Source organism: Mirounga angustirostris, unplaced genomic scaffold (genome assembly GCF_029215605.1).
Source record: "Mirounga angustirostris isolate CCGP_5_RB_7025 unplaced genomic scaffold, mMirAng1.0.hap1 SCAF_9, whole genome shotgun sequence".
Classification (NCBI taxonomy): domain Eukaryota; kingdom Metazoa; phylum Chordata; class Mammalia; order Carnivora; family Phocidae; genus Mirounga; species Mirounga angustirostris.
Window position 1 is genome coordinate 111,615,194 of NW_026991717.1, and position 23,594 is coordinate 111,638,787.

The following is a 23,594-nucleotide window of genomic DNA, read 5'->3' on the forward strand; positions in this document are numbered from 1 at the left end:
GATCTTTAAAGGAAACAAAAAACCCCTGCTGTTGCAGGGTACTGCCACCAGATGGTGCCAGAATCCTATTGTACATAATCTTTTTGCACTCTAGCTGGACCTCTTCAAATGAGTTTATAACAGCAGTGTTCCATAGTTATAAAGTTATTTAAATAGCAAAAACTGAACTTAAGATTAACCAACAGCTACTTTTTTATTTTCTAAGTTTTAGAATAATTTTTAATGCTTTTTCACTTGGCATTTGTCAATTCTTTCTGAATCCAAGTGGTAGTTACAAGCCATGTTGGTGTTTTGTCATGATCTCCTTGGCTGACTTGGAGCATGAATACTCTGACTGCTTATTAGTGGCCAGTTTTTTACTTTCTGTTTTAGTTACAGGTAGCCTTTTCAGTTATTTTGGGATTTTTTTCAGCTGAGTATAGGGAGTATTTCTGTTTACCTTTTATTAACAAAATTTTAATATGTATTTTATATATATGTAAGATTAAATATATCCTGCATGTGTAATTTATGAAGTCTTATGACCCTATGACTTAGTAAGAACCAGAACAATACCAAAACCATTGAAACTAACTGTGGTCTTCTCCCTGATCCTATCTTTGGCCTTCTATTGAGGTGTGTATGTGTATTTCAGGTAAAAAATCCTGAATTTTTTACCATTCCTATAATTTTTTTCCCTATAGTTTTCTTTTACCATCTATGTACTTAAATAGGAGCTATAACAACATTTTATTTAGTTTTGCTTAATTTTGAGCTCTATTAAATCATTTCTGTGATTAAATCATATCTCTTCTATGAATTGTTTTTTTTACTTAATAGTGTTTTCTAAGATTTATCCATGTTGTTTCAGGTAGCAGGAGTATAATTCCCTTTCACTGATGTATCATATTCCATTTTGAAAATATGCCACAATTTATTTATCTTTTTTTCCTGTGAGTGAACTTTTGGGTTGTTTCTAGTTTGCTGCTAATATAAACAAGTCCTATGAAAATTGTTGTACATGTCCCCTGCATCACATGTACAAGTATTTCTCTAGGGCAGGGATTGGCAAACTACTGCCCAATGATCAAATCTAGCTTGATGTCTGTTTTTGTAAATAAAGTTTTATTATAACACAACTATGCTGATTTGTTTATGTTTTGTCTGCTGATGTTTACATGATAGAAGGCAGAGTCGAGTTAGTTGTGGCAAAGATCTCATGGTCTGTAGAGCCTAAAATATTTACTATCTGGCCCCTGTCTAGGGTATCTACCTTGGAGTGATTTCCTGGTTATAGGATATGTGCGTAATGTAACTTTGCAGAATCAGGACAAATTGTTTTCCAGAGCGGTTGTGCCTGTTTAAATTCCTACCAGTGATGTGCAGGAATTCTTCTTGCTCTACATCTTCATGCCTTGGTATTATCAGATTTCTTAACTTATGCCCATCTTTGGCATCTATGATTTTAGTTTTCATTTTCCTGATTACTAATGAGTTTGAATATCTTTTCATAAATCATTTGGTTATTTTATTTTTTTTTAAAGATTTTATTTATTTATTTGACAGAGAGATACACAGCGAGAGAGAGAACACAAGCAGGGGGAGTGGGAAAGGGAGAAGGAGGCTTCCTGCAGAGCAGGAAGCCCGATGCAGGGCTCGATCCCAGGACCCTGGGATCATGACCTGAGCTAAAGGCAGATGCTTAACGACTGAGCCACACAGGCGCCCCATCATTTGGTTATTTTAAAAGCAGTTTTATTAAGGTACAATTTAAATGCTATAAAAACTCATGGCTGTAGCACATTTTGTTTATCCACTCATCAGTTGATGGACACTTAGATTGTTTCCATTTTTCATGTATTAGGAATGATGCTGCTATGAACATTCACGGATATGTCTTTGTATGGACATAAGTTTTTGTTTCTCTTGGGTAGATTACTAGGAGTGAGTGGCTAGATCATATGATAGCTGTATGTTGAACTCTTTTTTTTTTTTTTAAAGATTTTATTTATTTATTTGACAGAGAGAGACACAGTGAGAGAGGGAACACAAGCAGGGGGAGTGGGAGAGGGAGAAGCAGGCCTCCTGCTGAGCAGGGAGCCCGATGTGGGGCTCGATCCCAGGACTCTGGGATCATGACCTGAGCCGAAGGCAGACGCCCAACGACTGAGCCACCCAGGCGCCCCTGTATGTTGAACTTTTTAAGAAACTGCCAGACTGCTTTCCAAAGTAGCTGTACGATTTCACATTCTCACTAGCAAAGTGTGATGGTTTGTTTCTCCACATCCTCACTAACATTTAGTATTGTTTATCTCTTTGATTTTAGCTATTCCAGTGGGTGTATAGTGGTATGTCATTGTAGGGTTTTTTTTTTCTCCCTCTTGTGCCACTGGGGGAACCACAGGCAACCTCATCCCCACTCTCGCAGCCAGGCTTGTGGAATTGCCAATTTCATTGTAGTTTTAATTGCACTTCCTTAATGACTAATGATATTGAACACCTATTCATGTGCTTACCAGCCATTTGTGTATTTTCTTTTCTTTTTTTTTTTTTTTAAGATTTATTTATTTATTTTAGAGAGAGAATGCCTGTGCATGAGCAGTGGGAGGGGCAGAAGGACAGGGAGAGAAAATCCTCAAGCAGACTCCCTGCTGAGAGTGGAGCCCCAGGTGGGGTTTCAGCCCATGACCCTGACATCGTGATCTGAGCCAAAATCAAGAGTCAGAGCCACCCAGGCGCCCCCATTTGTGTATTTTCTTAAGTGAAATGTCTGTTCAAATCTTTTGCCTATTTTTTAATTGGTTGTTTTCTTGTTACTCAGTTGTAAGCCATTCTTTATACATTCTGGATACAAGTCCTTTATCAGATATAGGATTTGCAATTGTTTTCTTCCAATCTGTGGCTTGTCTGTTCATTGGTTTGTTCATGGTAGCTTTTGGAGCTTTTAATTCTGGTGTAGTCCAGTCTATCAGTTTTTTTCTTTTATAGATTGTGCTTTTGGTCATCTCTACAAATTCTTTGTCCAGCCAAAGACACAATGAGTTTTTGCTATGTTTTCTTCTAAAGTTTTATAGTTTTAGGTTTTACATTTAGTTTATGATCTATTTTGAGTTAATTTTTGTGTGATCTATTTTGAGTTAATTGGTAGAATAAATTGTGTAATATCTCTTTTTTAATATTTTATAATAGTTTGTACAAATTAGAATTATTTGTTTCTTGAATATTTGATAAAACTTGTCTGAGAAATTGTCTGATCTTGGTATTTTCCTTGTGGGAAGATTAAAAAAAAGGAAATCAATTCCTTTATGATTTATAGGACTATTCAGGTTTTCTATTTCTTCCTGAGTAGTTTTGGTGAATGATATTTTTAGGAATATGCCCATTGTCTTTAATTTTTCAAATTTATTGTCATAAAGTTATTCACTGGACTCTCCTTATCTTTAAATCTGGTTTTTAAAAAATTTTTAAAAATCTGGTTTTATATGTGATTTATTTTATTTTATTTTATTATGTTATGTTAATCACCATACATTACATCATTAGTTTTTGATGTAGTGTTCCATGATTCATTGTTTGGGTATAACACCCAGTGCTCCATTCAGTACATGCCCTCTTTACTACCCATCACGAGGCTAACCCGTCCCCCCACCCCGCTCCCCCTATATGTGATTTTCTTCCCCTTTTCATTCCTAACATTACTTACTTTGTCTTCCTTTTCCCTTTCTTTTTAAAAAGTCTGGACAGAGTTGAATATTATTATAGTCTTTTTTTCTTTTTAAGATTTTATTTATTTGTCAGAGAGAGAGAGTGAGTACAAGCAGGGGGAGTGGCAGGTAGAGGGAGAAGCAGGCTCTCTGCTGAGCAAGGAGTGTGATGTGGGACTCAGGACCCTGGGATCATGAACCAAGCCAGAGGCAGACACTTAACCAACTGAGCCACCTAGGTGTCCCTATTATAGTCTTTTCAAAGGACTGTGCTCTTTGTTGTTCTTTTTTGGTCCTTTCTCTCTTTTCTTTGTCTTCTACTTCAATGATTTCTTTTATTTTATTAACTCCTATGTAATTGCATGTTTTCTGCCATTATTCCCCCCCACCCCCAAACTTCTTGCATTTAATCCATTAACTTTCAGTTTTTCTTTTTCTTTTTTTTTTAATTCTGAGCTTGTAGGCTATGAATATCCATTGCTTCATTTTTTTTTATATAAAGCATTTTCATCTTTACTTAGTTCTAATCGTATTTTAAAATTTCCATTATGATTGCTTCTCTAATTCATGAGTTATTTGAAATTTCTGAAAATCTAATTTATTTGATTAAAAAATTTATCTTTTCAAAATTAGATTGTTAACTAAATTCATTTGGTCAGAGAATTTTATGTGATACCGATTCTCTGAAAATTTCTGAAACTTGTTTTAAGGTTTAATATGTGATCGATTTTTATAAACGCTTCAGGTGCGATTGAGAGGAATGATTATTCTCTAATATTTGAATGCTCTGCATATGACCATTAAATTAAGCTTGTTATTTGGGTTGTTCAAATCTTCTTCATCTTTACCAACTTTTTTTTTCTCAGCCCGACCTAATAGTAATTTAGAGAAGGTTGTTAAAATGTTGAATTGACAAATTTACTTGTAGTTCTATTATTTTTTACTTAGTGTATTTTGAGCCTATTTTATTGTGTTTTAACTTAACATATTTAGAATTGTCATATGTTTCTAAAGAACTGAACCATGTACTGTGGTTCTTCTATGTAGCACTTGTCACTGTTAAAGTTGTAGTGTTCGTGTGATTAATTAGTGCATGTCTTCCTCACTGGAGAATAAATTCCAAGTGAGCAGGGATTGTGTCTTTTTATTTTTATTGTTAGATTCACAGTATTAGCATATGTAGAAGGTACTTAATAAATATTAGTGGAGAGAATGAATTTGTATTTAAACGCTTATATAGTGCTTGCTTACTGTAATGCTTTATTTATTGCTATCTCATATTCTCTCCTTGGATCTTGAAATAAGCCAAACTTTAGTAATTTTTAAAGATTGCTATTCTAAGGTGTAATATGTATTTTCATTTGTATGCCATTAAAAATTATCAAAATATCACATTTAAGAAATATGAGTTTTCTACTTAATTGATCTTTTATTAATGAGCATCAGTGATTCTTTCATTTTAGGAGTTTTTTTCTTAAATATCTCTAATATCTGTATATCTGTAGTTGCATATTTATAGATTTGTTATATACTGCTGTTTAACAAATCATTCCAAAGTTTAGTGGCTAAAAACAGCAAGAAAGATTTATTATCTCACAGTTTCTGTGAGTCAGGAATTCAGGATCATCTTAGCTGGTTTTCTGGTTATGGTCTTTCATGAGATTACAGTCAAGGTATTGATGAGGCTGCAGTCATCGGAAAACCTGACTGGAGCTGGCCGAGATGCTTCCAAGATGGCTCACTCATGTGGCTGGGAAGTTGGTCCTGGCTGTTGTTGGCAGGAAAGCTCAGTTATTGGCCACCTGTACCTCTCCACAGGACTGCTTGCCTGTCTTCCTGACATGGCAGTTGACTTTCCCTAGAGTAAATGATCTTAAGGAACAAAGTAGAAATCGCGTTGTTTTTTAAGGCCTAGCTTTGGAAGTTACATAGCATTCTTTCTGCCGTATTCTATTACACAGACACACCTGTTACAGTGTGGGAGGGGACTACAGAAGGGTGTGAATACCAGAGTGAGATCACTGGGTCCTTCTTAGAGCCTGGCTGTCACTATATGTGTGTGTTTATATATGTATGCATGCATATATGTGTGTGTGTGTGTGTGTATGTATGTGTGTAAGTCTTAAAAAACTTGAAATTATTACCTGTCCATTCTCGGAGACTGTGGTAGACAGAATTCTAAAATGGCCTCCCAGAGATGCTCTGCCATAATCCCTGGAACCTGTGGATATGATAAGATATCATTCCCATTATCATGGTATGTTCTATGGCACAATCGACTTTAAGAGAGGGAGATTATCCTGATCTACTTCCATGGGCCCTTGGAAACTGAGCTTTCTCTAGCTAGAGAAGGAGAAACCAGAAAGACGGTGAGAAGGAATGTAGGTAGGTGGCCTCTAGAAGCAGTGAGCAGCCCTCGGATGACAGCCAGCAAGGAAACAGGGAGCTCAGACCCGCGGCTGCAGAGTAGTGGATTTTGCTCAGCTGGCACCTTGATTTTGGCCCTGTGAGACTGAGCAGAGAGCCCCGTCAAGCCCATCCAGACTGACTGCTAGCCTACAGAAGTGTGAGATAAAAGACGGGTGTTGTTTTAGGCTGTTAGGTTTGTGGTAATTTGTTACAGAGCGATAGAGAACTAATATCGTATCAATGCAGGTGTCTAATTAATTGCATTGCCTGATCTTTGTTTCTGGTTAAAAGGTCAAACCTAGAGTTCCAGATATCAGATAGAAGTTAGAAGTGGTGAGAGGTAGGTAAGGCAACTGGTAGAATAAACTTAGATGAGCCTGGAGACAACGGAGGGAGTAAGAATGAGTCTGGAAACATTCTGCTGGCATTTTTATAGCTGCTCTTTCCTGATTCCCCAGTTTTGATTGATGTGAACGTCACTGAATCTGTGTAGATGCAGTTACAGCACCAAGATCAAAAGTGGAACTAGAGAAGCAGTCGTGCCGAAACAGAAGTAGCAGAGGAGAAAATCAAAGAGAAACTGCCTCTTGCAGAATCACAGATGAGATTGAACTACAGGGGTTTGTCCCATTCCCTGAGAACGTCAAATTCCATACTTGAGGAATATCTAAGCAGATAATTTCTGCATCTGTTATTACTGACGATTGGTAGTAAAGATATGTTTGAAATTTAAAGTTTAAAAGTTTACATTATGTGGAGGTCAAACCACATGGTAGCTTTCTCATAGGGGATCATGTAGATTAAATCAGTGTTTCTCAATCCTGCTTTCATTTTCTCCCCTTAGGAGCTTTTTAGACATTTTTTTTTTTTTCTAATGAAGTCCTCCCCATGAGATTTTAATACCACAGATACACTGTATACCTGTTTATGTATGGTCTGTATATCCGTGTTTTAGATAGAAAAAGTAAAACCTCCCCCCTCCCCCATCAAAACCATGTTTCACCCTTGGGGTCAAGATCACCCTGCTGAGAATGTAAAATAAAGATGCTAATGTGATTCGGTAAAATTAAGGTTGTATGTAAAGGATCGCCAAAAAAAGTGTTTTCATATTGTAATCCTGAGGTTACTGGACTAGAGTACTGGTCCAAACTCATGTCAACAAAAAGGGATATAAGATCTGCATATCTTTGTTCAAGAGTACCTCTGGAAAAGTAAACCTGTGAAACACTGCCAAATCTTTATAACATTTAAGAGGGATGATTATACACAGATCCTTGCTCTAAATACTAAGAAAGGATGTAGCACATTTTTACATTATTTGTATTTCCTGACTCATTTCCATGCTTTGTTCATGATTTAAGGAGATGAGGTGTCCTCCTTGAGTGGATCAGTTTTGCTTTGGAAGTGACTATTCTACTATCCCCAAACGGTAGGAGCAGGATGCCAGAGTCCTATTTTGGCATCCTAATTTTTTCTCAGAACAGTTAAATATACAGTTCTTTTTCTTTCTTATTGGCAAGGTTAGCTGTGGCCTGCAAGATCACAGGAGCTAATAAGGCAGGATTGTAAACTTAAATGCCTACAAGGGCCAGGCATGTGATAGACATGTGTAAACAGTGAAGTACAAGACATAAATGCTTGATTAGTCAATTTTGGCTGCTTACACTGCTTAAAACAGCGACAAACATTTATTTTTCTTGCTCATGGGTGTGCAGGTCAGCCACGATGGGTCTCATCCCCTTCGAAATCTAGTCAGGTTAAGGCGTGCTCCATGTGTAACAACAGCAGTAGGAGTACTAGGGAGAAATTTCTAATTGGCTTTCCTTGACTCTAATCCGATGATGTGGTTTGTTTATCCTGCCCAGTGTTTTGAAAGGCAAGATAAACAGGCCTCTGTCCTAATACAGGAGTTTAGCAGATGTGGTTGATTGGATCATTGTTCCTAATTCTTCACTCACTTCCTGATTTAGAAATAAACATCTCTCTCCATAAAGATTTCATAGAGTCTTTTATATGGCACATGTTCTATGATTGTTAAATGAATGATTATGTCCCTTGATACTGTTTGATGTTTTTTTAACTGTGAAGCTTGGGGTGCTTGTCATTTCCATGTCCTCCTGTGTTTTTCTGCTCTGTTCCCCTTCCTTCTCTTTTTTCGTCCCTTCCCATGTACTTGAAAGACAGCAGTTGTTAATATGAAATAAGAGGGAGTGGTGGGGAAAATCCAAGGTATAAAATCTTCCACATGTTGATGTAAAGTAATTTAAGATCCAAGGTTTTTTTCACAAGGCAAAGTGCTACCTGGCCTTTCTGAGATTGAGATTTTGTTTGTTTTAGGATTTTGAGAATTAGTTATTTTTCAAATGAATTTTGTAGGTCTAAAGGCCTAATCATATTTCTGCATAGTTGTAGAGCAAATGGAGACAAATGATGGGTGAGGCGTGTCATTAAAAAAAAATGATAGAGTTTCCAAAGCTCTTAGATCAGAACCAGGCAGTCCTTAAATTTTCTTGGGTGAAGTATTGGTTTGGAGATGGCCCATCCTGTTGCCCCCATCTTGAATGAGAGGAGAGTTAACTTGGTTTTAGGTCCTAACAGGTCCAGGTTTCATTCATCTCAACCATTAAGTCTCTCTAAGGATTAAAATGACAGGCTTCATTTTTATTTCAGTACAATTAGACTTTCTTTTCTTGGGAATAATTCTTTCTCCTTTGAACTAATTATTAATATTTGCTTCCTTGTTGATATTTGAGTGATCTTCACCATTTGTTATTTTCTTTCAGTTCTTTTATTTCTCAGGCAGCGTTGAAGCCCAGAATCTTAACTATATAAAGCTGATTATATTTTACTGGTGTCTTCTGTGTGTAAATGTTGTATTCACTCTGAGTTTCCAAGAAGCAACTAACTGAGACTATTCTGGTTTGGCATGTTCTCTCTCTCTAACCACCATTGGAGCTGAACCTGGGAATTGAACACAACTTGAAACTTTGTGGTTTGGCTGGTAGAATTCAGAGCTAAACTATCTGAAGCTAAAAATTATTAGTGTTGAAATGTTTTAACCCACTAAGTAAACCTGAAAAAATAATGAAATTTAACTCTAGTCAGCCCATCAGAATTGTATACAGCATAAATTTTTTTGAGTCTAGGAAGAGAGTGAAAAATGTATGAAGAGGATCTGAGATTGCTAAAGAATTAGAAATTAGTTATTATAGCTTAAATTAATGTAATTATCCAACTTCAAATGCAAAGTAAAACAAAACAAACCCAGAAATCTTATGTTATTCACGTAATGTTCTACTTTTCCCTAGACTATACTGAATAGTACGTGAAAATAATGAAGTAGAAAAAATGCCAGTTATACTTGTTTAAGTTTTCAAATTTTTTACATGTTTTCTTTAAAGATGGAATAATAAGAGAATATCTTACATTTTCATGGGACTTGATATGTTACTGAATGTTCTCATATGTATCATTTTAATTAAAACAATGGCTTGTTTTACCTTTTCACTAAAAATCACAAAGCATTTAAGGGGTTTAAGCTCATTACATCTTAGAACATATTTAAAACCTGGCCTGTAGACAGTATGTATAGAAAGGCAGTGAACAGTAACCATTTTTCATTTCTTAGATCCACTTCCAACTTTTACTGACAAAAGTTACCTTTCCTCTGATTTCTGGTAATTAACTTGATCCATGCTGTCTTCGATAATGTTAAAAAAGTGTTTGGGGCTCTTTAAAACTAGCAGTTTCTAAAGCAGAATATGTAAGATGGTCCATTAGGTTGTGGGAAAAATATTTTGAACTTTTATTGTTATTTCAACCTAAAAAATGAAATAAACCTTAATGAGTATTTAATATATAGATTGACACTGGCATCCTACTTGGTCTGTATGTCAGACTGTCATGTGTCAGGTATAGTCCATGAGGAAATGATACAGAAGGGTGACAGAGGCACCTTGCTGTACCTTTATTTTCAGCATCCTGGGATGAATTGTGGTTCTACATACCTAGTTAAGTGGATTTTGGATTTAACTAAATCAAATCTCACAAAGCAAACAAATGTCAAAAAGGTTCCTGCAAACAAACTGTAGATTGGAGTCCATACTGATAATGTGCTAGAAATGAACCACATGCACAGACAAGTCAGCTGTTGAATCTCCCCTGACTAATGAAGTAAATCAGTGACAATCTGATTCCATCTGAGAAGACATCCAAAAAATTTTGAAATTCTAAAGACAATCTGATATATGGAATTGTATCCATTATCCTTTATATTGAAACTTTTGCTGGTTTTTTGTCCCTTGAAATACTGAGTAATGATAGTAGGAAGCCATCATAATTAAGAAACACACAGGATAGGGGTGCCTGGGTGGCTCAGTCAGCTGAGCATCTGACTCTTAATTTCAGCTCAGGTCATGATCTTGGGGTTGTGGGATCAAGCTCCGTGTCAGGCTGTGCGCTCAGCATGGAGTCTGCTTATCCCTCTCCCTCTGTTCCTGCCCCTACCCGCATGCGTTCTCTCTCTTGCTTGCTCTATCTCTTTTTCTCAAATAAATAAATAAAATCTTAAAAAAAAAAACAACACATGGGATAGGAAGACAAACTTCCATAAGTTTTTAGTGACATTTAAAGTCATGTAATACATAATTCAATATCTAGAAAAATATCACTAAAATTAATGATAGATATTTAAAAGCCTCTTTTGAGTTTTCTCAATAGTAAAAGACTAAATGTAATACATTATTAATAACATTAGGAACACACTTATTCTTCCTGTTGCAGTAAAATGAATGAAATAAAACAGAAAACAATATGGCAACAACTTAAGTGGATTCTTTTGTGAACAGATACTGTCAGAAGTTATATAGAAATCATTAGAGATGATTTGAAGCATTAAGAATTAAAACAGATTATTCAGTGTGGAAAGATGCTAAATAAAGTACAGAAGTTTCTACCATGACCCAGATTATCATCTTAGCTAGATTTTGTTTCAGTAATGAAATACCAGGAAGAACTAAAATTTTGTATATGCCATTAAACTAAAGATGGGTCAGAGAAGATATATTCTCCCTAATAAGTCTCCTGAATATAATACAATGTTTATATGACTTCTTGAATATAAATAATTTCTTGAACGTAAAACAGTGTTTATGAGGGAATTTCCTGGGTTATGGTAATGTTCTGACTCATAGGGGTTTAGATTGCATGTATGTATACATTTGTTGGAACTCATCAAATGGTAAACTTAAGATTATGCATTTCACTGTATGTAAAATTTACTTTACAAAAGAAAAGAATCATACATATTAAACTCATATTAATGATATACATGCTGAATTGTTAAGGGAAAGCACATTGATGTCTCTGGCTTACTTTAAAATGCATTAAAAAAAACCCTGAGGCTGAGGCTGGCTCAGTGGGTGGAGCGTGCCACTCTTGATCTCAGGGCTGTAAGTTTGAGCCCCATATTGGGTATAGAGATTACTTAAAAATAAAATCTTTAAAAAACAAAACAAAACAAAACAAAACCTGAGATAGATTAATGAATGGATAGAGGGATGGGTTGTTAGATAGACTAGTCTAGTCTAGTCTAGTCATAGTAATGGTAAAAATGGTAAGTAAATGGTAGGTATATGGACGGACGTTCTCTGTAAGATTCTTTGAACTTTTCTGTTGTATCATCCTTAGGCAATTTGTAGCAACACAGAAGTTGATGTCAGATGTGTGGAGAGTGCTTCAGGATGGTATCAGTGTTGTTAATTTTTATAAAAACCTGACTAGTGAAGTGTGGAATCTCTGTAGCACTCTGTATTGAGATGGGGACTGACCATGAAAATCATTTGAATCCCAAAGGGCTTCTTTGGTGAGCTCACAGCAAAGATTGTAAAAGAGCTGTTGAATTCTACCTATTAAAGATGGGTGAAACATGTTTTTAAATGAAAAGATATGTCAAATTTGCTGACCTTTTTTATATGACAAGTGGCAATGTAATATGCTTCATAGCAGATTAAAAATTAACCAACCACCCAAATCAGTGGTATACTCTGACAACATCCCTTTAAAGTAAAGGGATGTTTTAACAATGAGTGAGAAAGTCAGTGCCTTTTTGAAGACAGATTAAAATACAGAGTGTTTTTAAAATCATTGCTTGGGGGTGCCTGGGTGGCTCAGTTGTTAAGCATTGGGCCCGGCAGCATCGGGCTCCCTGCTCCGCTGGGAGCCTGCTTCTCTCTCTCCCACTCTCCCTGCTTGTGTTCCCTCTCTCGCTGTCTCTCTCTGTCAAATAAATAAATAAATAAATCTTTAAAAAAAAAAAAAACATTGCTTGGAAATGTTTCTTTTATAATGTTATTTTTGTTGTGAAAGGTAAGTTTGTCTTGTGAAAACTTTGTTTTCTGCACACTTTAAAAACCTTGTAACAATATTTGCTATACTATTGAAAAATCTTCCAAATAAAGAGTTTTTATTTTTAAACCAATTGTTAAAAATCTTAAAATGCTATATCTTTTGATTATGTTGTAAGAACAATTGATTGACATGAGGAAAGATGGAAATTTATTAGCCAAAGTTCAACACAAACTTTTGCTAATTGATGAAAGTTATTGAAAAACAAACATAGTAAGTACGAGTGATGTATTTTAAAAATTTCAGTTCTTACATTTTTGCAATTATCCCTTTCTCAACTACACAGCCATTGCATGTAAATACGTGGAACTTAGGACCTGACATTTCAATCACTGAATGACAAAGTACTTAAATAATAATATAATTTCATTTGTTATTATCATTATTATCATTGCTTCACTAAAAGTGTTAAGTTTTTATGAGAATGAAAAGATCTGGGGGCACCTGGGTGGTTCAGATGGTTAAGCATCTGACTCTTGATTTTGGCTCAGGTCATGATCTCAGGGTGGTGGGTTGAGCCCTGCTTTGGGATCCCTGCTCGGTGGGGAATCTGCTTGAGATTTTCTCTCTCCCTCCACCCCTCCCCCTTGCCCTGACTCAGGCTCCCTCTCAAGTAAATAAATCTTAAAAAAAAAAAAAAAAGATCTGGGGGCGCCTGGGTGGCTCAGCCGGTTAAGCATCTGCCTTCGGCTCGGGTCATGATCTCCGGTGTCTGGGAACAAGTCCCGTGTCGGGCTCCTGGCTCAGCAGGGAGTCTACTTCTTCTACCTCTGCCTCTCCCCCTGCTCATGCTCTCTCTCTGTATCTCTCTGTCTCAAATGAATGACTAAAATCTTAAAAAAAAAAAGAGATCTGTACAACTAATAAGATATGAGGGGCACCTGGGTGGCTCAGTCAGTTAAGTGTCTGCCTTTGGCTCAGTCATGATCTCGGGGTCTTGGGATGGAGTCTCGCATGGGGTTCCCTCAGCCACTCCCTCCCCCGCTCATGCGTGCTTGTGCATGCACTCTCTCTTTCTCACATAAATACATAAAATATTTAAAAAAATAAATAAGATATGAAACTATTTTCAAATTCTTTTTTTTTTTTTTTAAAGATTTTATGTATTTATTTGAGAGAGAGAGAATGAGAGAGAGCACATGAGAGGGGTTAGGGTCAGAGGGAGAAGCAGACTCTCTGCTGAGCAGGGAGCCCGATGTGGGACTCGATCCAGGGACTCCAGGATCATGACCTGAGCCACCCAGGCACCCTTATTTTTAAGTTCTTATTTTTAATTTTTTGATCCCTATTTTATATATGCTTTATATTATATAGAATGTATTAGTAAAATAGTGTGTATATAATAAATATACATACATTGGAAGACCATACTAAATTTTATTTGTTTTCAGTTGGTCAGACTATGTAATCAAAAAAGTTTAGAGACCCCTTTTCACTGATTACTCATGATCTGGCAAACTCTTATTGGTAGCTACAATTTATTCTGGAAGTCTAAATCACTGTTTAGAGATTAAAATAAATCAGCACATAGTTTTTAACTTGTGAGCGTTTTTTTTTAATGTTGAGCCTCGATAAATGAAGGTTAGCTTTAGGCTAAATTTTAAGACTGGTTCTCAAAAGTGTACAGCAGCATAAGCATCACCTGGGAATTTATTAGAAATGTAAATTCTCAGGCCACATCCCAGACCTACTGAACCAGAGATGCCGGTTAATAAGCTTGCCAGGCAATTCCAGTGCTCACTTCAGTTTGAGAACCCCTGGTATGAATGGTAGACTCATGGGTCATCCCTTCTTATTTCTCCCTACTTCATGAAGTATCTAAGACAGTTTATTCAAATATTTATAGTCTGTTTCAGTCTTCGCTCAGACTTTTTCATCTCTCCCTGAGATATTTTTTTCTCCTCCTTCCCTCTGTTCCTTCCCTTCCTTTGTGAAAAACTGTGTTAAAATTATTAGTGTTATTTTTACAAAAAGGATAGTGTTTTGGTTCTTAAAATTTGGATGCCATAGCCAGTGTGACAAATAGCATATGTTTAAAGGGGATATATATATATATATATATATATATATTTTTAAAGATTTTATTTATTTATTTGACCGAGAAAGACACAGCGAGAGAGGGAACACAAGCAGGGGGAGTGGGAGAGGGAGAAGCAGACTCCCCGCCGAGCAGGGAGCCCGATGTGGGGCTCGATCCCAGGACCCTGGGATCATGACCTGAGCCGAAGGCAGATGCTTAATGACTGAGCCACCCAGGCGCCCCCAGGGGGATGTATTTTTTTTAACATTTTCAAATTAATTTTTATTAACTACTTCTAGTTGGACTTGAGAATTTCCTATTTTTTTCCATCTCTAGCCTCTTGATTTCAAATTTTATAATCTCAGAATAGCTTTCACCAACTAAAATTTCAAAACACACTTGAAAGTATGCATCACCTGGATTCAACAATTGTTGAATTTTGTTACATTTGCTTAATCTTTCTCTGTACACACACACGTGTGTGTGTGCACATGCCTTTTTTTTTCTGAAGCATTTGAAAATAAATTGTATACATCAGAACTCTTCACGCCTAAATTCTTTACTATTCACAATAAAGATCAAAGTAGCTTTTTAGGGGACTAGTACAAAATTGTTCTAAAAGGCAATTCATAAGAAATGCTAATCCAATTATTAAAGCCTCTTAAATATTTTCAAGTTCCTTCTCTAAATGTCTTAATGAGGAAAAGATACAGAATTCCCAGTTCTGAATGTATAAATTCACCCTCCAGCCTCTCTCAACCAAAGCTTTTCATTTGAACTACAGAACACAGAGCATGATTTGAGTGACTATTCTCTCATTTTTCCCAAAGATGGTATCTAACTAGTACTAACCCAGACACATAGGGAAGGAGTTAATTCCTTACAATAGATGTATTAGAATGTTTAAGGAATATTCTAAGGAATGTTAAGGAACATTAAGGAACTCCAGGAACCCAAGTTAGTGGGACTGTGCAAGTGGCAAGTTCTTAAAAGGATTTTGCTTTGAGTAGCTTGTGATGTTTATATAAATCACTTTTTTTTTTTTTTTTTTTTTTTTTTTTTTAGATTACAGGCCCACCAGGTTGTGGAAAAACTCAGTTTTGTATAATGATGAGCATTTTGGCCACGTTACCCACCAACCTGGGAGGACTAGAAGGAGCTGTTGTATACGTCGACACAGAGTCAGCATTTAGTGCTGAAAGGTAGGAGATTTTATTATTTTCCATTGTAATGTTTAATTTTGTAACTTATTTATAGCATGTAACATTTTCAAACAGGTTAACATTTACCTTTTCTTCCTGAGAATGCAGAATGCTAGATACTGCTTTAATTGAATTTTCCTTTTAAGATTAACACAGGAAGCAGTTTTCTTTTTGTGTTTTCTATCCCTTTGTCATTGGTTTAAGTGAGGTTCCTGGATAAGCTGTGTTTTGCAGAAAGTCAGGAAGAAAGAAGTTTAAGAAACAGAGGGAGGGATGTAAGTGGAAAATGGGAAGAGGGAAAATTAATAAAAAAGACAAAAGGCAAGGTGCTTTGTAACTAATTTCTAGTTGGAAGTAAAATATTAGTGAATGGAAAAGTTGCACATTTCAAAATACATTTTGACTGAGAAGTATTTCACTTTAATCTTTGTAATAGTATGGTATTCAACGTAAGAAATGCACTGATAGTAAGTGTATCTATGCTTGGAAAGGAAAGATTTCCTTAGTTTGGCAGGGACCTTTAACATTCTATGAGAGGCATTTGGTTATTTGGGTAATTCTGTACACCTGAAAATAAGTTTGGTGTCCGTTCCCTCCCGCTCCCCCCCCCCCACCCCCCCCCGCCGGCTCTAATTAACCTTCATGAGCAGGAGTACTTATAGGTCTGGGGACTGATTCAATTCTGTTCTTTCAGTCAAGGTGTTGTATAGGTATAGTCCTTTGAATCTGTCTTTAACTGTGTCATGAATCACGTCTCTCTTTATTTCTCTCTAATGATACTAGTTAGATCAAAGTGTATTCCCTGACCAGATAAGTTCCAAATGGATTATTTTGCCTAGAGTTTATTTGCTTTGTTCTGTGTTGCTTGTTATCTATTCTAAGTATATGCCACAGATGTGTCAGCTTTGTGAGTTTGTGTTATATCTTTGCATCTTCAAAGCCAAATCTAGTGACTGATGCATATTAACTGCTCAGAAAATGTTTGATAAATGATGGACAGGCATTACTCTCAAACTGTGAAATCCAGATACCATTTCCTACTAAAAGGAATGAGGGTTCTTGGGGAAATGGCTGCTTCTAGCACTGGTGCAGGAAATTTTTAAGTTGAGTCTAAAACATCATATCAGATGGATGACAAGGAAGCTATCAAACACTACTTAGGACTCAGGAATCAACCCGACCAGGCGCCCACAAAGATGAGACAAATTGACCACCAATAAGATAATAATGACAGTAGATTAAAACCCATGAAATATGTTTAAGTTCTTGAGTCTGTAATATAAAGAAATGAAAAGCAGGTAAATCTCCAAAATTTTGGAGAAGCAACTCATTATTTTGAAAATGAGTTAAAAAAAAGGAAATCAAACGTCTATTCTTTTTCTATATGAACTGTATTACCGAGTAACAAATAGGTCTTTTTTTTTTTTTTTTTGACAGAGAGAGATACAGCGAGAGAGGGAACACAAGCAGGGGGAGTGGGAGAGGGAGAAGCAGGCTTCCCGCTGAGCAGGGAGCCCGATGCGGGGCTCGATCCCAGGACCCTGGGATCATGACCTGAGCCGAAGGCAGACGCTTAACGACTGAACCCCCCAGGCGCCCCAACAAATAGGTCTTTTTACAGGAGTATTCCAGCAATAAATGAAGAAGGAATGATAGAATAGCACCAAATTACAAACCCCAACAATCTGATGGATCTTGGCATTGAATATTGTGATATAATAAGAAATCCATATTTTGTCTTAGTCCTGATTCTTGCCTGCAGAGCTTCTAAAACCTTTGGAATTTCCTGAGTTAATAGAGGTGCCAGGACCATCATTTGTTATTCATAATCACATAATCAACCCCTTTCAACCATACCTGAATTTATGCTATTGAGATGACTCTTGGTGGGCCCCTGGATAGCTTCAGATGGGAGCTGGTTGCCAATCATGTGATATAAAGTGGGAAAATTCAGCTCCACCCATCCTCCCCAACCTCTGAGGAAGAGAAAGAGGCTGGTAACTGGTTAATTGCCAATGGCCAGTGCTTTAATCAATAATGCCTATGCAATGGGATCTCTACAAAAATCTCTAAATGATAGGGTTTGGAGAGCTTCTGGGTTGGTGAACACCCTCAAGGTGCTGGGAGGGTGGTGTGCCATGTAGCCCTCCCCGATCTTTTCCTGAGCTGTATCTTGTATTCTTTGTAATAATTTGGTAATAGTAAGTAAAGTGCCTTCCTGACTTCTTTGCATCATTCTAGCAAAATTATTGAACTTGAGGAGGGGGGTGTGGGAACTCCTGATTTGTGGTTGCTTACTTGGTCAGAAGTAGTAGTAGTAGTAGTAGTAGTAGTAGTAGTAGTAATAGTAGTAGTCCCAGAGGTCCAGGACTTGTGACTAGTGTCTCAAGGTGGGGGGGTGGGCAGTCTTGTGGTTCTGAGTGTTTAAACTGTGGAGTCTGAGCTAACTCCTGGTAGTTAAGTGTCTGATACCCAGTTTGTGTCCATAGGGAATTAAAGAATTGCTTGGTATGGACAACCCAAATATTTGGTGTCAGAAGTGTTGTGAGTAAAAATAGTTCATAAACATAAAGCCTACTAGCATCACAAAAAGAAAACTAGTCATTGTGTTGCTTCCTGATGGAAGAATAGTCAAGCCTGAATGTGATCAAACTTTCAGATCCAATTATCAGTTTACAACATATACAGAGAAGAGAGGAACATGTTAAACTACACCAGAGAGATGCAGTCAGCAAAATCCAAACTGGGAAATGACAGAATAAATGATTGTTGGAGGAGGAACCTTTGGATTAAAAGAGATTTGAAAGGTATATTGCTCTCATCACATTGTATACCTTAAACTTACACAATGTTATATGCCAGTTATATCTCAATAAAGCTGGGGAAAAAAGATGTATTGGTCGTTCCAATGTGATGAACTTATTTGGATCTTAAACAAATAAATGGTAAAAAAGAACAGAAGCATAAATATATGAGACCACTGGAAATCTGACACTGAAATATGTTTGCTGCTAACACTGATAAAGACATTGGTTCACTCAGGTTGTCCAAAAGAAAAGGTACTCTTTAAAAATGTCAGTGACTAACCTTCAACTAACAAGCCAAAGACAAGTTGGAAATGAAGTAAACATTTTAGTCCCTTTATTGGAATTATGTTTCTTCCTTTTCTTTTTTTTTTAGATTTTATTTTTAAGTTATCTCTACACCCAATGTGGGGCTCAAACTCACAACCCCAAGATCAAGAATTGCTTGCTCTACTGACTGAGGCAGCTAGGCACCCCTGGAATTACGTTTCATAATTCACAAGGAGCCTTAATGAAGGTCATTGGAGGTTAGGGGTTGAAATTTATATTGTTTTTACTTCTCTAGTCTGTTCTCCACAGGCTTGAAGAGTATGGTCATCTGGCTGCCACATGGATTGCATTCTGAGGTGTGGTGATAGGGTCAGGTCAGGACTTGTCAAAGTAACCAGTCCTCCTTCTGGAGTACCTTCTCCTTCTGGAGAGTTTGTCATGGCAGGTCAGAGAATGGGGCGGGCTCTGTACTGCCTGATCTCATTTCATTTGTGTTATTACAGGACTGCTTGACCCCTATTTGGATTTACTGGGGAAGGTTAGTTAATCAGTTAGAAAAGCCTTCTGCTGCAAGTAACTGAATACCTACCAAAGAGTGAGTAGGTGGTTGCGGGCACTGATTCTGCCTCTCAGTGATGACGGAGACCTAGGGCTGGTGCATTTTTAGGCATCTTATCCAGTCAGTGGGAAGGGAAAAGGCCAGCTATGTGTTTTGTCAGGAAAATATGTTTTTCCCAGATTAGCTGTCTCTTTCCCTCTTTTGATTTCCTTTTCATCCTCTGGAATTATCCTGCAGATTTCTCAGTGGGCCACCCCTATATGCCAGGGAGGGTGGGGAAAGGAGGGGAAAAAGATTGTTATAATAAGCATGATGAGATTCCTGGGGCTGGTTAACATTGCTGCCTGAGTAAAATTGGGGTTCTCATAGTAAAGAAGAAGTGGGAATGGATATTGGTAGGTAATTAATAGTGTCTGTCCCACTGGGATTGTTTCTGGACTTAGAGAAGAGGTAAAGGCATGAACATGATACTCAAAGAAGAATATGTTTTAGGTTTCTGTGTGCCTCTTTATGTAGCAGTGTCTTCATTTTGTGCTTATAAGCAAGCTATCTGATCAGCACAATAGAGAGCGTGAATTGAAGGATTATTCTGAGGAAGGTTAAAGGATTTGTATAAAGGGGCGCCTGAGTGGCTTAGTCGGTTAAGTGTCCAACTCTTGATTTTGGCTCAGGTCATGATCCATGATCTCAGGGTCGTGAGATTGAGCCCCGCATTGAGCTCCACGCTGGGCATGGAGCCTACTTAAGATTCTCTCTCTCCCTCTAACCCTCCCCACACCCCATCCCTCTCCCTCTCTCTCTTAAAAAAAGAAAAAAAACCTCGATTTGTATATAGAGAATTTAGGATAAGTGATAAAAAGTGGAAAATAATTTTAATTTTTAATTTTTTTAAAGATTATTTATTTATTTATTCGACACAGAGTGAGAGATAGCGAGAGCAGGAACACAAACATGGGGAGTGGGAGAGGAAGAAGCAGACTCCCGCTGAGCAGGGAGCCCGATTTGGGGCTTGATCCCAGGACCCTGGGATCATGACCTGAGCTGAAGGCAGATGCTTAACGACTGACCCACCCAGGTGCCCCTTAGTTTTTAATTTTAATAATAAATTGCTAGATACCTTTTTATCAAAGAGGTAGAAACAAAGGAGGAGTAAATAAAACTTGCTTAAGTTTAAAATGCATTAAAAAAAAGAAAACCTTGAGAGGGGTGGAGCAAGATGGCAGAGGAGTAGGAGACCTGGATTTCGTCTCCTCTCAGGAATTCAGCTGGATAGGGATCAAATCATTCTGAACACCTACGAACTCAACAGGAGATCGAAGAAAAGAAGAGCAACAACTCTCTGAACAGAAAAGCGACCACTTTTGGAAGGGTGCCCAGTGGTTTCTCCAAAGTATGTGTTCACCTTCACTACAACTTGTTCAACTACAGGGAAGAAAAGAGGTTCAAAGAAGATTTAATGCCCTGAAGGAAGTAACATAGAACAAGTACAAGCCTTAAAGTTTCTAATGCCTGTCAAGCCAAGAAGAGACAATAAATTATCCATGATAGTGGCATTGGACATCTCAAATTGCCAGCCAGGCACCATCCTAAATGCTGGAGATACAGAAACGAACAAGACAAATTTCTTCAATTCATAGAGCTTATATTTTGGTGAGGAAGGCAGGAAATAAAGCAAGACAACATAAATAACTACTGTACCTCTAAGAGCCATGACTGTAAAATAAATAAAGCAGTAAAACAGAAAAAAAAAAAAAAAGAAAACCTTACAGGTGAGGTACTTAAAAACACTTTGGAAAGATTAGTTATATATATACTTTTTTTTTTTTTAAAGATTTTATTTATTTATTTGAGACAGAGAGAATGAGAGAGACAGAGAGCACATGAGAGGGGGGAGGGTCAGAGGGAGAAGCAGACTCCCTGCCAAGCAGGGAGCCCGATGCGGGCCTCGATCCCGGGACTCCAGGATCATGACCTGAGCCAAAGGCAGTCGCTTAACCAACTGAGCCACCCAGGCGCCCCAGTTATATATATACTTTTAAAGATTATTTATTTTAGAGAGAGAGAGAAAGAGACAGCGTATGTGCATGCACAGTGGGGAGGGGTAGAGGGAGAGGGAGAGAGAGTTCCAAGCGGACTCTGCACCAGAGCCTGTTGTGGTGGGGCTCGATTTCACAAGCCTGAGATCATGACCTGAGCCAAAAGAAACCAAGAGTTGGTCACTCAACCAACTGTGCCACCCAGGCGCCCCAAGGTGGAATATAGGATTGGGAATTTAGGAGGTAGAAGTGGACAATCCTGACTTGTCATGAAATCAGAAAAGCTCTGAAAACTAGGAAGAAATATGTAGTTCAACAGGGGAGGAAGACGTTAAATAATCATAAACATGTAAAATTGTAACTATTATGGCTCCATGTACAAAGGAGAGGTGTATGTTGTATTTTTCTGTGTGGAAGCAGTGGCCAAGCTTAGATCTGAGGAGCTGCCTGTCCCCTTGCTAGCTGCCAGGGACCCCACAGCCAGTGCCCTCCAATTCCCACCTGACTATATAGAGTGTCACTCTGAATCAGTGTATCAGGAGGGAGGCACGTAGCGTTAGTGGCGAGCCATGACGTTGGCTCATTAGGGAGGTAATTATCAGGGTGGTCTTAGGACCATTTACCTATTTGCTTCTTGGCATGAATCCAGGATCTTTGAACTGGGGGCAAACAATAGTGGAGACAGACATTTTTTAAGATGGTTTCATGAGTCTGGGTAGGTTTCACCTTAGTCTAATTTTAGCTGCCTTATCACTTGTGAATCTAGGTGAATTAGTGGGGAGATCTTGAAGAGGTTCTAAGATAGAAAATGAAATTAGTCATAAGTACTTACTATGAAAACAAAACTTTGGAATTTTCTGGAGTCTGTAAAGGACTAATAGATTCACATTGTTGTATTTATATCACACTGCTGAACAAATACATACTGAATTAATGAACAGGAAAATATACATATGTACAAGAAGCTTTGAGAAACCTAAACTTCTATTTCAGCACATTTATGATGCTATATTTCAACTAGAATTTTGGAAAACTTTTTTTTTAAGCATGTGTTTTGTTTCAAATTGTCATGTGGTCACTAATGTAAAGCATTTAACTTCCCTTTTATACAAGAGCTGTGAAGTAACAGGGGGAACTAATAACAAAAACCTGGAACGAATCCAGTCTTCTCCACTTCAATGAATGGTAATTCCATTCCTCCAGATGCTCATCCAATTAGTCAAGAAATCCCTTCAGCTCCTCTTTTGAACTATACCTTGAGTTCAGTTACTTCTATTTTTATTTTATTTATTTATTTATTTATTTATTTTTTAAATTATTATGTTATATTAATCACCGTACATTACATCATTAGTTTTTGATGTAGTGTTCCATGATTCATTGTTTGTGCATAACACCCAGTGCTCCATGCAGAACGTGCCCTCTTTAATACCCATCACCAGGCTAACCCACCCCCCGAACTCCCTCCCCTCTAGAACCCTCGGTTTGTTTTTCAGAGTCCATAGTCTCTCATGGTTCGTTTCCCCCTCCGATTCCCCCCCTTCATTCTTCCCCACCTGCTATCTTCTTCTTTTTTTTTTTTAACATATAATGTATTATTTGTTTGAGGTACAAGTCTATGATTCAACAGTCTTACACAATTCACAGTGCTTACCATAGCACATACCCTCCCCAATGTCTATCACCCAGCCGCCCCATCCCTCCCACCCCCCACCACTCCAGCAACCCTCGTTTGTTTCCTGAGATTAAGACTTCCTCATATCAGTGACTTCTAATCAGCTGAGCTCTTCTCCAGGGACAGTCACCATCATCTCTTATCTGGACTGCTGTACTTGCTGGTCTTGCTACCCGTGCCCCATGTACAGGCTTTTTTCCAAATCTGATAGAGTGGTTCTTTAAAAAAAAAAAAAAAGAAGAAGTCAGATCATATCAGTTCTGCTTCCAGGTTTCTTATTTTACTAAATAATATCTAAACAAAATACCACAGACCTGGATATCAAATGGTTCATTTTCTCATCTCCCTTAAACCATTGCTCAAATTCACCTTATTAAAGAGGCTTTCCCAGACCACTTTACATAAAATAGTACTTGCTTCCATCTTTCACAATCTGTTCCCTCATCCTGGTTCATTTTGCTTTAGAGCACTTATTACCTGATGTATATAATATGTATTTGTTTGTCTCTCTCAGTAAACTGTAAGTTCCAT

At 37.4% G+C, this 23,594-nt stretch overlaps 1 protein-coding gene across 9 annotated transcripts in view; it reads left to right on the forward strand.

Moving 5' to 3' along the window:
* The window catches only part of RAD51B (RAD51 paralog B), a 562,202-nt gene that overhangs the window by 13,467 nt on the left and 525,141 nt on the right, over positions 1-23,594 (forward strand). For all 9 annotated transcript variants that reach the window (XR_010405219.1, XR_010405220.1, XR_010405221.1 and 6 more), the window contains exon 5: positions 15,583-15,719. Coding sequence is in view for 6 of the 9 variants with exons in the window: in XM_064571227.1 (XP_064427297.1) it covers positions 15,583-15,719 (137 nt within the window). In the remaining 3 variants the exon portion in view is untranslated. The remainder of the gene's footprint in view (positions 1-15,582; positions 15,720-23,594) is intronic.